This window comes from Rhinoderma darwinii, chromosome 5 (assembly GCF_050947455.1).
Source record: "Rhinoderma darwinii isolate aRhiDar2 chromosome 5, aRhiDar2.hap1, whole genome shotgun sequence".
NCBI lineage: Eukaryota > Metazoa > Chordata > Amphibia > Anura > Rhinodermatidae > Rhinoderma > Rhinoderma darwinii.
Window position 1 is genome coordinate 317174683 of NC_134691.1, and position 15568 is coordinate 317190250.

General features: G+C 38.2%; 1 protein-coding gene across 1 annotated transcript; it reads left to right on the top strand.

Annotated features, from left to right (window-relative positions):
• Positions 1-369: 369 nt before the first annotated feature.
• On the top strand, positions 370-10220 carry LOC142652612 (patched domain-containing protein 3-like). The gene is made up of 4 exons (XM_075828268.1): positions 370-1116; positions 1210-1331; positions 8303-8448; positions 8557-10220. The coding sequence occupies exons 1-4, from the start codon at positions 370-372 to the stop codon at positions 10218-10220; spliced, it is 2679 nt and encodes an 892-aa protein (XP_075684383.1).
• Positions 10221-15568: the final 5348 nt, after the last annotated feature.

Below are 15568 nucleotides of genomic sequence, written 5' to 3' on the forward strand. Positions count from 1 at the left end.
AATACCTCTTTAAAACCAGTGGATAGGTGAATATTCTAAGTAAATACCCTTTTAAGTTGTAATAGTGTAGCTGATGTAGTTACCTTGAATGACATTAAGTCTATCTCTTATATTATTGTTCAGTTATACTGGATAGATTAGATCAAACCAACATTCAAACAGCCAGAAGCAAAGGTTAAATACAATTATCTCTCAATAGTTACCATGTCACCAGCATGTCAATAAACCTTTTTAAATTGTTTTACTGTTCTGCTTGGGTTATTAGTCATAAATTTTAGTGCTAACGCTGACTAGCTATCAGTTTTATGTTTTTACTTTATATTTACTTTCTCAGGGAAACATTTCTTACTTTTCTGAAAGATATTAAGAATGCCTGGATGTCACACAGACTGCGTACAGAGACCTCTCTCTATTGCATTTGGTCGGCTTGGTAAGCTGGTGGGTAGGTACCCCTGGTGGTTCCTACTCATTCCTATTGTTTTATCTGCTGGGTTGGGTGCTGGCTTTTACTTTTTACCTCAGAGAGAAGCGAATGACATAGAGGATCAGTTTACACCAATTGGAGGTTTAGCTAAAACTGAACGAGACTTTGTAAGGACACATTTTCCCACCAATGACTCAGGGCAGTTTTCTACACAAAGATTGTACACATCAGGAGCATATGTCTCTTTACTTGCCGTCAGTATGTCTGATAATGTTATAAATGTTGATACATTCAAAGAGATTATAAAGCTGGATCAGATGGTGCAGGACCTGAACATCACAGAACATTCAACCGGCACTACGCTTAGTTTCCAGAAACTTTGTGCAGAAATACAGGGACAAATATGTATCACAGCCAATCCGCTCCTATCTGCAGTACAAAGCAATGTGAGTCTGATAGAGACAATACAAATAAGTTACCCCATGTTTCAAGGTAGAACGTTTCTGGGAACCTACCTGGGTGGGGTGACACTGAATCCAAATAATATTGTGCAAAAAGCCAAAGCAATCAAGTTAGTATTTTATCTGAAAGAAGACAGAGAGGAAGATCGAGAAAACAGCCAGCAATGGATCAACCACTTCATCAAATCCGTCTCTGAGAATATAGATAAATTACACATAAAGACTATCCAGGTAAGCAAACCATCGCATTGTAATTTAAATTGATGTGTCTAGAATATTCCCGTTTTATCAGCTGAAAAGTTCCTTTTTATTTATTTTCCAAAGGTGTCATATTTTACATCAAACTCAAGGCAGCAAGAATTTGAAGGCATAACAAAATCTGTGATTCCCTTGTTTTCTATTACATACTTTGTGACCATATTTTTTTCTATTGTGTCATGTATGAGGTAAGACTATCAATCTGTGAAAATATTCTGATTGATAATGATGGTTAATCAATTTATACCATATTTATTAAGTTCATAAAATGGTAAATCATTTGCATATATTCACAATTTGATTTATTTCTGTCATATTTTATAGAAGTGTTTCTAGAATGTAGTTAATTTTAAATGTCATTTATTACATGGGAATAAATAACAGCAATTGAAAATAGGAATACAGTTGGGGTAGGAAACATATGGCCCATTTTATTAATTTATTAATTTATTTTAATTTAGAAACTAAAATGAAAAATAATAACATTTTAATAATTAGCAGCTTTGGAAATAAAATACAAAAATACAATAGAGCAATAATAGAATTTTATCATGCTATTTTAATAAAAATGAAATGTTATTTGGTGAAAAATAGGGATAGTTCATAGTTGTACAGTAGTGTAATTTATATTGTGAAGAAAAATAGTGTTCCAGAAAAATCAAATGTTTCAGAAATTTAAAAAAAAGAAAATAAGATATCCATTCTGCTGTAAAAAGGGGTTCTAACTTGTAATTGTTTTAATTAAAAGGTATTTAGAAATTATGTTTAGAAAGGTATTTAGAATTTATATTTAGAAAAGGAAATATAATATTAAACATAATTTATTGTTTGTCCAATCTGTTATATATTGACAAAAAATTTTGTAAACCATTTTGTAATTAACTATTTATTTATTATTTTAATTTATTTATAATACTTTTTAAAATGGAAGATTAACAGTTAATACAGTATTAGTTACGGTTCCCTGCTACATCCTATACGTCCTGCTAGATCCTATGTCCTACGTTTTATGATATACATAAGTGAAAGAAATAAAATAAGGGAAACATAGTTAGGCTAAAAAATGAAGTGAGTGGATATATTAAAAGGGATAAAGAAAGTGCAGACTGCCTAACTAAATATTTTGCTCTGTATCTTCTATTAAAGATCCAAATGGGTTATCGAGACTAGAGGGAAAGATATATACTGCTGCACTTTAGACAAATATATTTACTACAGAAACTTTTATTCTGAATTCACAATATTTATGATAGATAAGTCAATGGGTCTAGATGAAATATATCAAAAAGTACCAAAATAACTGGAAAGAGTGGAGCTGGAAACACCATTCACAGAATTTTTTCATGAATCGCTGGTGTAGTTCCAAGGGACTGGAAAATTGCAAATGTAGTTCCACTGCACAAAAAAAGGCAATAGCGAAGATTACGCTAACTACAGACCAGTTAGTCACAAATCAATAGTACGAGAAATAGTGGAATCCCTTAAAAAAAATTGTAGACTACTTAGTGTTAAACTTCTTAAAAGATCTAAGGCAGCATGGATATACTGCTGGGGGACCATGTCAAACAAGTCTATTCAACTTTTTGTTACTTAGTAACTAAAAGATCAGGGTGGGTCTGTGGATATAGCTTTTGTTGATACAGTTTGCCACAATAAGTTAATAAAAAATCCTTACATTTACCTCGGATAGTGAAAGGAATACATGCGGGACAGGAAACAGTGTTAGAATAAATAGTGTAAATTCAAAGGAAGAACTTGTAACAAGTGAAGAACCTCAAGGATCAGTTCTGGGTTCTATTTTATTTAATGTATTTGTTTTTTTTACAGTTATCTTAATAACAAAAAGAAACTATCATTACTAAATACAAAAACTGTATATACAATAATTACCCTTACAAGCCTTACCAACCCCTCATCCCACCCAACCCTACCCCACCCCGTCCATAGAGAGAGAACGAAAGAGAAAAATAAAACCTAAAACATAACAAGTCAGAACTAAGCTACATATTTACATATCTTTCAAGAAGGGGTATCGACCTAGTATTTAATTCTCTATTATTCCATTTTTGTTTTCTCTATTTTTTTATTTTATTTAATGTATTTGTTAGTGATATTGTTTATGGTCTACAAGGGAAGTATGTATTTTTGCAGATGATATAAAGATTTGTGACAGGGTTAACTCTCCAGATGGTGTAGGACAAATGCTTAGTGATTTAGAGAAGAATGGTGCGGTAATATCGACAACATTAGAAAGGGACTTAGTTATTAGATGATGTAAAGTAAGCAAGCACTGTAGTCAAGCTGTGGGGAAAGTCAGTAGGTTACTTGGTTGTATAGGAAGATGCATTAGTAGCAGAAAGAAGGAGATTATATTGCCACTTTATAGGTGACTAGTAAGTCATCACTTTGAGTACAGTGTACAGTTCTGAAAAACCTCAATCAAGAAAGACAGCAAAAGAATAAAAAAAATGTAGAAGAGGGCAACTAAAATGGTTCATGGACTGCATAAATAAACATCTCAGGGAATACTTAAATAATTAACCCCTTAATGACCGGGCCATTTTGCACGTTAATGACCAAGGATTATTTTTTGTTTTTTCACGGTCGCATTCCAAGAGTCGTAACTTTTTTTTATTCCGTCTACATAGCCGTATAAGGGCTTGTATTTTGTAATTGTACCATTTTTAGATGCTTATAATATATCGATTAACTTTTATTAACTTTATTTTAGGAGAGTATTGAAAATAAGCAGCTATTCCAGCATTGATTTTCACGTTATAAATTTACGTCGTTTACTATGCAGCGTAAATAACATGTTAACTTTATTCTATGGGTCGGCACGATTACGGGGATACCAAATATGTAAAGGTTTTATATGTTTTCCTACATTTGCACAATAAAAAGCCTTTTAGAAAAAAATTACTTGTTTTTGCATCGCCGCATTCCAAGAGCCGTAACGTTTTTATTTTTCCGTCAATGTGGCCGTATGTGGGCTTCATTTTTGCGGGCCAATGTGTAGTTTTCATTAGTACTATTTTGGGGTATATAGGACTTATAGATTCATTTTTATTTAATTTTTTATGGGTGGAATGGGAGAAAAGAGCGAATTTTGCCGTTGTTTTTTGCGTTTATTTTGGACACCGTTCATCCGGCGGTTTAATTAATGTGTTAATTTTATTGTTCAAGTTGTTACGATTGCGGGAATACCATATATGTGTGTGTGTGATTTGTTTGAATAGCCCTGAAATTATCCCCTGAGGATGCTGCTGAAGCAGTGAAACATGTCGGGGGGGCTAGCGTTTCTTTTTTAAAATCATTGCTGATCTAACAAATAAACTCTACCACTGTGTCGTAATAGAGGCTGCCCGAGCAGTCTGCAGCTGCCGTCCATGCCTGACACACTGAGATCCTAATATACACCAGATCTCCAACGTTAGACTAACCAGCTCTGAAGAAAAATTTTAATTGAACAAACTATTGTACAACTATTTACCCTATTTACTGCAACTTGTTTCCAACTTGTTTCTAATTTAAACATTAAAAGTTATATTTTAATTAATTCTATAGCAGCTGGGAAATTTGGGACTTCTTTGTGCCTATGCACATTTATCTGTTCGTTCATTAATATTATCCCTGCCAGCTGCTAGGGTCTCTACCAATTTTTCTAATTGTGTGATTTGTTTTGACACTTTTACTAAATAAAACCACTTTTTGGGCAAAAAAAGTAGTTTTATTTGATTTTCACTGTAATTTTATTTTTATTTTTTTCACCAACTTTATTTAACTGATTGACATTTTTTTTTTTGTCCCACCAGGGGACTTCACTATGCGATCTGCTGATCGCATAAATAATGCTTTGGTATACTTAGTATAACAACGCATTATTGCCTGTCAGTGTAAAACTGACAGGCAATCTGTTAGGTCATGCCTCCGGCATCGCCTAACAGGCAGATGCTGAAGACAGAACTGGGGGTCTTTGTTAGACCCCCGCTGCCATGGAAACCTGATGGCGACCCGCGATTTCTTTGCGGGGGCGCCGATGGGGTGACAGAGGGAGCTCCCTCCCTCTGTCAAACACATTAGATGCTGCTGTCACTATTGACAGCGGCATTTAATGGGTTAAACTGCCGGAATCGGAGCGCGCTTCGATTCCGGCAGTTGCAGCAGGAGCCAGGCTGTGTATAACAGCCATGCTCCTGCCGCTGATCGCGTGGGTACAGTCTCAGTACCTGCACGATTACAGGACGGATATATCCGTCCTCCTGCGCGAACTAGCAGCTGCTGAGGACGGATATATCCGTCCTTCGGCGTTAAGAGGTTAAACTTGTACAGCTTAACCCCTTCCCGACGCAGCCATTTTAAGGATTTTCACTGTTGTTTTTTCCTCCCCATGTTCCAAAAGTCATAACTTTTTTATTTTTCCATCGATATAGCCGTATGGGGGCTTGTTTTTTGCAGGATGAGTTGTAGATTTTCAAGACATAATTTGTTGTTTCATATATTGTAGTGGGAAAATGGCAAAAAACATATTTGTGGGGTGGAATAAGAAGGAAACAGCGTTTCCTAAATTTTTTGGGGGGGTTTCGTTTGTACGGCGTTCATCGTACGGTAAAAATAACATGTGTAACTTTATTTTGTGGGTCAATACAATTCCGAAGATACCAAATTAATATAGTTTATTTATATTTTACTACTTTTACAAGTAAAAGACTGTTACAAGTAAAATTTGTGTTTTGTCCCCAGTTTCTATTGGTACCATTTTAGGGTACAAGAGACTTTTTGATCACTTTTTATTTTACTTTTATTGAGAGATGAAGTGACAAAAAAAACAGCGATTCTGGCGTTTTAATTTATTTTTTTTATTACGGATTTCACCGTGTGGTTTAAATAATGTTATATAATAATAGTTCGGACTTTTACAGATGCGGCAATACCAGATGATTTTTTTACTTTTAATATTGTTATTACATACTGTGTGTATATATATATATATATATATATATATATATATATATATATATATTTATATATATATATATATATATAATTTATGTAACTGTATATAACTTTTTTTTCTAGTCCCCCTACGGGACTTGAACCAGTGATCGTTGGATTGCTTGGATGATATACTGCAATACTAATATATTTGAATATATCATTATACTAACAGCCAGAAGCAGAGCTTCATAAGAGTACAAAGATGGCAGCTGCCATGCCAACAGTCAGGACCCCGTGATCACAACGCGATGCAACGCACCCCCCCCCCCTGTTTCTAACCATTTGCGGCGGTCGTTTTTGTCCATGACATATAAGGGGTTAAACAAGCGGTATACCACTCACTACACTGAGGTGTCAGCTGTATGATACAGCCCCCATGCTGGTTCCATGGACCTGCTCCATACTCCCCCACCCAACCTGCGCTGTATATATATTCAGGATGTCGTGAAGGTGTTAAAGGAGAGAAGGGACTGAGGAGATATGAGCATTAAGATTTAAATGGGCATTAACTTTTCAAACAACTTATGCTAATCTAATAGTATACCTGATACTGCCCATAGTAGTTTATAGAGAGGGAAGGGGGAGCAGCAGAAGAGAAAGAGACACAGACACTGCTGCCCATAGAACAATAGGGGAGGAGGGAGCAGTAGCATTGTGAGAAAGACACACACAGACGTGCAGCAGATTCTGGTAAGCGTTATAGCTCACCCCAGTGCTGGATTCTTAGCTACACTGTTCATTACGTCTGTATAATGTCCTCCATGCTGCTGCTGCTATACCGCTATGGCGGTACGGTCCAGTGGGTCCACATATGCACAGATCGTGATGGTATGCTCAGGCCATGGACCCCGCTGGTCAATCCATTACCATGACGATGTCACAAGCCATGCGGTCAGATATGCTAGACCTCCGCTCATGACAAGACCAACTGCTCCAGGCGGTGAACATCATTGCACATCGGCTGGATACGCAAGCTGCAGCCTTCCCGGCACCTGTTCCTGTTACCTCCGCTGTTCCTGCTACTACACCTCCTGGCATTGCTAACTGCCACTACCTCATTGGTATGATGGAGATGCGAGGACCTGAAGGGGGTTTCTGAACCAATGCCAGATTCACTTCACATTTTATGTAGAGGCCTTCTCTTCTCATGAAGCAAAGATTGCCTTTATAATCACCCTTCTCACCGGCAAAGCCGTGGCGTGGGCCACATACCCACATACACACATACCCACAGATCGTGACACTAAGGCTATGCCCCTTTTTGCCTTTTTTTGATTCGTAAGTCTTAGGAACTCATTCTGATTTGCTTTCGCTTCTGTTCCCGGCTACACTGCTTAGGAACTCCTTCTTTGACGCTTTCGCCCCTTCCTAAGGCTATGCCCTTTTTGCCCTTTTTTGACTCATAATTTTAAATACTGTAAAGAATTAATCTTAAAAAAAAAAGGGGGGTGGGTAATTTTGAATATACATTGCATTTCTTATTTTTTTTTACTTATCATGAATCAAAGCCTGTTATGTAACAGAGCTGAATACAGAATTCTGCTGGTTGTTAATGGAAACAGTCAAAAGGCTTGTTGTCAAATCCCTTAGCTTAGTTGAGCTCCAATAATTCAATTGAAGAATACATTTTTTATATATCAGATTAAAGTAAAGTAACTCCTGCACACTTCCGAGAATGCAAATCACCGGTGCAAGCTCTGCAGAGACACTGAGCCGGCAAGGAATGCTGGGAGATTTCAGCTCTGAATTATGAATGCATCTCTGGATTTTATAGTTAGGATCAGTACAAGATAGTTAATTCGTTAATGTAATATATTTGGAAAGTTACTCAAGTTTTTATGTAGACTGATTCTATATTGATTCTACATGTAAGCCATGAAAGTTAATTTTATACTTTTACAAACAAATCACCTTCTAATTTCTGAATTAAGTTGATTTTTATGCTTGTAAATATGTATTTATTACATTCTTAATATGTCAGACATTTGATTCCTGATTAAAATTCAGTACAACTAAATATCAAACTGCATTGTATGATAGTTATTTGAAATAACACAATATGAAAAGACTTACAAAAACAAAAAAACTATACTTTAAAATGCTTAATTATCTGCCAATTTTTGTAATTCTTTATAATTTTACAATGTTTATGTTTCTACAGACTTGATAGTGTGAGGAACAAATTTTGGGTTGCTACTTTTGGAATATTATCGACTGGATTTGCTGTTCTCTCTAGTTTTGGCTTGTTACTAATTTGTGGAGTGCCCTTTGTTGCCACTGTTGCAACTGCCCCATTTCTCATTCTAGGTAAATAAAATAGTAAAAATAATAATATAGAGAATAGAGCATTACAATAAATTAATTATTCCCAAAATAAATACTGTATAATAAGAATTTTGTCCACTTTTTTTCTAGGTGTTGGGGTGGATGACATGTTCATTATGATTTCCAGCTGGCAACAAACTAAAGTAAAGAGTAAAGTTGAAGAAAGAATGGCTGAGACATACGCTGAAGCTGCTGTCTCCATAACAATCACAACACTCACAGATGTTCTAGCTTTCTACATTGGGATTCTGACCTCTTTCCAGTCAGTACAGTCATTTTGCATATACACTGGGACTGCCATCTTGTTCTGTTTTCTGTATAACGTCACATTCTTTGGGGCTTTCTTAGCTCTTAATGGTAGAAGAGAGGAGAGTAACAGGCACTGGTTCATTTGTAAGAAGGTGGCAGAAGAAAAAGATGATCATCGTTCCTCTGCATACAACATGTGTTGTGTTGGAGGAGGATACAGCCAAATCACTGGTAAAGAGACTGATCATCCCATCACTAGTTTTTTTCGTAAGCAGTATGGCCCATTCCTCACAAACTTCTGGACCAAGATCCTTGTTGTACTTCTGTATGGAGGATATCTGGCCAGCAGTATATACGGCTGTTTTCAGGTTCAGGAAGGCATTGACTTACGAAATTTAGCAATTGATAGTTCTTATGTCCATTCCTTCTATGACAGTGATGATTTATATTTTTCAGAGTTCGGTCCTAGAGTTATGGTTGTGGTGACTGAGGAGGTTTCATACTGGAATCTAGATTCCTATAAAAATATTTACAGATGTATGGAGTCATTGAAGAATAGCTCCTATGCTACTGTAGAGCTCTCTGAGTCTTGGTTGGAAGCATACATGAGCGTTTCTGAACTTTTAAAATTGGACATCAGTGATAAAAGTTATTTTATGGGAAATTTATCAAGACTTTTTCAATTATTCCCAGATTTTAAAAATGATGTGGAGATTCAGTCAGGAGCTATAAGAGCTTCTCGTTTCTTCATCCAGACGGTAAATGTTACTTCAGCAGTGGATGAAAGAGACATGTTAAACCAATTCCGAGATATAGCAAAGCACTGTGAGATCCCGGTTCTTGTCTATCATCCAGCATTTATATATTTTGACCAATATGCCGTGATCATAACGAACACTATACAGAATGTTGCTGTTGCTGCAGGCGCCATGCTTGTGATCTCAATCCTGCTAATTCCAAATCCTCTGTGCTCCTTGTGGGTGACATTTACCATAGCGTCTATTATAGTGGGTGTTACAGGTTTCATGGCTTACTGGGATGTTAACTTGGATTCCATATCAATGATCAACCTTGTCATCTGCGTTGGTTTCTCTGTAGACTTTTCAGCTCACATTACGTATGCCTACGTCTCCAACCACAAAGCCAATGTCAATGAAAGGATAATTGATGCATTACATTCTCTTGGTTATCCTATAGTTCAGGGTGCATTGTCCACCATCCTGGGAGTGATAGCCCTTTCTGCGGCTGAGAGTTACATATTCAGAACTTTTTTTAAGATTATATTTCTTGTTATTGCCTTTGGAATGATACATGGACTGGTTTTTCTTCCAGTGTTTTTAACAATGATTGGAAAGTTTGGCAGAAAACATGATAAAGACATAAAAATAAAGGCATCTTCCGTATCAAAAGATGAATTACATGTTAAAAGTGGTACAGAAAATGGTAATAAAATAGGCGATAGTTCCAATGAGGCATTTACTTCCGATGGGGAGGACCAGTTCTAACTACTTATATGTCATAGAAATATTCCATCAGTGGGGGTTTGTATTCCATTTAAAATGTAGACAAATATAAAAAACAAACCACATCAGCAGTCACTGGCGTGTTTCAACAGAAATCCTTAGTTATAGCGTACACTATTGGAGACAAAAAAAAGATTTACATAGATGTACACACACACACACACACACACAAAATAAATATGTAAAAAAAAAGTCTATCGCATTATGGCAATTTAATATTGGAACATCACATCTGTTTTATGAGCAAGACTCTTGAGTTGGCTTGTTTCCAGCACTAAAGTCCAGATGGGTTCTACATGTTGAGGTTTTTATGTCGCTCACCTCCTCTATAGGGTGGTGTAGGCTCTATTCACATCAGCCCAGGAGGCTCTATCAGAGCATCTGCCGCATATTCCGTCATATTTGAATGGAAAAATAGTGACACATGCAGTGCTATTTTTCTTTTTAAGACAGTGGACAACATGTCAAAACCTGGCGGTCCACATTGACTTATATTAAGGTCCTTCGGGTTCCCGCATGGTGTTTGTCGTCTTGACAGGAAAATGTGTAGAGGTCTTTCCACTATGGAGTTGTGTCACGTGACTCTGCCAGCATCGTAAATCTTCTCTTCCGCTGTCTGTTCTTCTTCATTCTGTACTTCCAGACGAGCTCCTCTTCCGGTCTTCTGTTCGAATGGTGCGTCATCCGTGACGTCCCTGTCATGGGCTCTTCCGATCGACGTCTTCGTCAACTTGCGCCTGCGGGTTTCAAATTTTTTTTATGAATCACGCATGCGCAGTAAAAATAAAATGTATTGCGCCTGCATATTAAAAGTTGATTTATTGCGCCTGCACATTCAAAGCAATAAATCAACTTTGCAGGTGAAATAAATTAGATTTTACTGCGCAGGCGCAATAACTTGAGAAGGGCTCTAGTGGACAGAGCTGAAACGTTGCACGGGCAATAAAGTACCCTACTTATGAAAGAGTTATATTCATCAGTCATCATATCTATGTGAGCTCTTGACGAAGTTATAGAGTATAAAGGAACATTTAGAATATTCAATTATTTGGACTATTACTGCATGTTTTTTCTGTGTCTATACAGGGTGACCTCATTTGTACTGATGTGCGATTGCTGTTTAGCAACTTCTACTGATTAAAATTGTGAATTACTTATTTCTGGTTTTCTTTTACATTATTTAGCCTTTAAATCACATTAATCTGTATATTCTCTTTGCCAGGAAATGCAACAAAGGACTGCAATTAAATATGTAGTAGAAAGTGCACTGTTTGGATAGCTAAAATATAAAGGTTTATTTTGATCCCATTCCATCCCTTTTATGCTTTAAATATCTGATAAGCGGGTGTCCTAACCGTGAAGCCCCTCCTATTGGGAGTACAGTGGTCCCCTCAGGAAGCTCGGCTGTTTCCATAACTCCCACACCTCTCTATTCAGTCTGCAGCTGCAATGCCCGGTGTAATGGCGGTTAGGGGTCCCCAACTATCAGTCATTTAGACACATCTTATGAGTCTGCCATATCTCGTGGATATGCAATAAGCATCTGATATGTGAATACTCTTTTAAATACTCAGGTAATGAGAAAACTCATAAGTCAAAATCACAGAAGGCTAAAATTAAAGCAATATATTTAGAAATAGTTGAAGGAGCTTAGTAAAAATAATATAAATTTCTTGTCAGTGAAAATGATTTCAATGATTTCTAATTAGTGACATTAAACTTGCATGTGTACGAATTCATAGACGTTTTATTGATATGTCAGAAGATTTTTTTTTGAAGTTTAGTTACTCTTTAAGAATAAAGTCTTGAGGGTTATATTTTTAGATGTGCAAATTAAATTTGATGCAGAATTTTACATTTTCCACAAGCTGGACTTTACAAGGATTACTATTTTTCCCTAAGAAGGCTTTAATCAAGATCTCATGGGATGAATATGCAAATTGAATTCCTCGGGATAGAAGAATAACATCTATACAATGCCGCCTATAGGTGGCTACCCTCTAAGTCAAAGATGCAGATGTATAAAAAATTTAACAGAGTAAGGGTATGTTCACACAGGGCGGATATGCTGCGTAAAAGTACACAGCTTATCCAGTGGCGGAATAAGTAGACCATAGGCCCTGGGCTGTTACCCAAATTTGGGCCCCCCTTCCACACCGCCGACCTGCCATGCCGTAACTATTGTTAATACTACCTTTTTGGGCAAACATTAACAAATGGGTGTTACGATTCCCCTTGTCACAGGGCTGTGTCCCTACATACTGACAGTATCACACTGTGCAGGGACACGTCCTCCTGACAAGGGGAATTGTCTACCAGTCCTGGACTGCAGAAAGACATTTTGTGAAATACAAGGATTTCCTATAATAAACATGTCAGGAGAGATGACAGATTCTCTATAAATCTAGTGACTCACAGATGACAACGTCTCAGATTCTAGTGGGTTTTTTCCTCTTTTCTTCTCCATCCGGTCCAGAGCTCATGACGACTTCTCCCAGCCATGATCCATTTCTGCAGAATTTGCCATTCAGATGTCTTCGGCTCCCCACTTTTCCAATATTTCTACACTTATAAACGAAAATAGAATTATCATGGTGCCACATACTGTGCCCCTAAATATAATAGCACCAAACACTGCACGCCTGGATATAATGATACCACACACTGTAAAACACCACATACACACAGCCCCCTGTACATAGTGCCACACACAGCCCCCTGTATATATCACACATCCCCTCGTAGAGAGCGTCATACACAGCCCCCTATCGATAGCGACATACAGCCGTCCTGTAGAGAGCGCCACACAGCCCTCCCCCTCTTGTAAATAGCGCCACAGAGCCCCCCTCTAAAGAGCGCCACGCACATACCGCTGTGGATAGCGCCACACAGCCCCCCCCTTGTATATAGTGCTACACAGCCCTCCCCTTTGTACATAGTGTCACACAGCGCTCCCCTTGTATATAGTGTCACACAGCGCTCCCCCTTTGTATATAGGGCCACACAGCGCTCCCCCTTGCATAAAGGGCCACTTAGCGCTCCCCCTTATATATATAGTGCACACAGCACTCCCCCTTTGTATATAGTGCCACACAGCCCTCCCCTAACCCCTTGTATATAGGGTCACACAGCACTTCCCCCCTTGTATATAGGGCCACATAGCGCTCCCCCTTTGTATATAGTGCACACACCGCTCCCCATTTGTATATAGTGCAAACAGCACTCCCCCTCTGTATATAGTGCACACAGCACTCACCCCTTGTATATAGTGTCACAGAGTACTCCCCCCTTTGTATATAGTGTCACACAGCTCTCCCCTCCCCCTTGTATATAGGCCCACACAGTGCTACCCTCCCCCTTGTATATAGGGCCACCCAGCTCTCCCCCTTGTATATAGTGTCACAGAGCACTCCCCCCCTCCTTGAATAGCGCTACCCCACCTAAAAAAAAATATATATATTTTACTTACCTTGCCTCGTGGCGGCCGCTCCAGCTGGGCGCATGTGAATCCTCTGGATTAGACGCATGCAGTACCTCATCACACTGGCCTGCGCAGGGAGTCTTCCCAGCGCCTTATAGGCTGCAGGCCTAACGTGGCCTGCAGCCTATAATATAGGCTGAGGACTCTGATACAAACGAATGTGGCTGCCACTAGCACCGGTGCCCCCTCCGGTGCTGGCGACGCCACCTGGCATGAGGGGTCCGTGTAGTCATGTGCGGTTCGGGCGGCCATCGACATTATCGCACAAAAATGGAACGGCTTGCTTCTGCTTGCTTTAGATAAGGTAATCCATCAATAAACAGGAATATAATTTCCTTAAGGTCAATAATCAACAGGTCTACAATTTATATTTTAACGAAAATTTATAAAAAATAGTCTAATTCCACAGGGGAGACCCATTACCTCTGGTAATAGTGATCCCACGAAATGTCTAGGGAAATATGTTGCCAAAATTAGAGCCATTTGTAAAAACCCTATTATCTTTTGTGTTCCTGAGGATATACAGATGTCTTCCTATTACTGTGCATAGGGACACATCTGTCAATCAGTGGAGAGTAGCAAGAGCTAGCGGGAAGTGAGCAGAGCTAGAAGCAGCTCATGAATACGCTGGACTCATCTCTGGCAGAGCTGCCGGTAAGTTCTCATATACGGCTTAACTTAAGCAAATTAAGGACAGACGTCTGAAATCAGCGTGTCTGTCACCACATTATGCTGCCCTCAGTGAGGATAGCATAATGTCAATGACAGGTTCCCTTTAAGGATGCAGTTGGCGCTCTGTAAACCACAAGAGATATCTATGCCTGGCTGGCCACGGCTTCCCCGTTAACAGGATGATCAGCTGATCGCCTAAGTGGCCACATTTTGAAAAGGTCTTTTCTGACAAGACAACCTATTTAAGCTCAGAAATGATATTTTATACAAATCAGTTTACAATATTCGAATTAAATGTATAATGTTGTTGTTATTATCATATACTGTGATGTACGCACCTTGTTGGTTGGCTTGGCAAGCAATGTATAAACCAACAGGAGAAGAGGAACAAGCAGTATCGATTGGCGGAGATGGTCCAGTCAAATTGAAGCAATATGATAGCTCTGTTCACACTAGTGTCATGGCTTCTGTTTATAATGGAGCCGACAGCTATGCCAGATCTGTATATAAATAGTTACCGATAAGCCTTGATGGACCACATTGACTTACAATGGGGTCAGCCGGGTTTCCATCAAGGCTTGAGTTATTTTTGACAGCAAGAATAACGCTGCAGACTATACCCACAGTAATGTATACAAAATATCTTAATGACTTATGAGAATTAAAAATTAGTGACTTGGAATCCAATAAATCTACGTTTTGACAAACCATCTCAAGACAGAAAGGGAATCTAGGTAAATTTAGAACAAATACCAATGATCCTTTCGTCTTGCATTCCATTAATATACAATTTTCCCATCTACTGACATATACATAATACATGTAGAATATTTTTTTAATAGCAAGATAATGTAATATATTGTGACTAACATATTGCTGCTATTAGTAAAATAAAGTCATTTTTTGGAATCTGTAAAAAAAAATAATTGTGGCATGTTTTAGCACATGCATTTTCCTCTCTAAGCATTACTTTTAGGGAAGAATATAGTGCCGAGGCACAATACAACAGCAAACGGGGCGGAGGAGGGTGGCGATGAAGAAATCACTTTTCCTAGACCACTGCGCCGATGTTTTAAAATGTTTTCAATCGATAGCGGCCAATTTAAATATACTTTCCTTCCTCAGCCCCCTTCAGCACCGGAAGCCATCGGTCTGACAGCGCACACCACGTTCTGAT

Excerpts from the sequence above, each read along its gene's own strand:
- LOC142652612 (XM_075828268.1), top strand. The coding sequence starts at position 370 with ATGCCTGGATGTCACACAGACTGCGTACAGAGACCTCTCTCTATTGCA. Across the intron at positions 1,117-1,209 it reads TACACATAAAGACTATCCAG|GTGTCATATTTTACATCAAA; the intron begins GTAAGCAAACCA and ends TATTTTCCAAAG. Across the intron at positions 8,449-8,556 it reads TGCCCCATTTCTCATTCTAG|GTGTTGGGGTGGATGACATG; the intron begins GTAAATAAAATA and ends CTTTTTTTCTAG.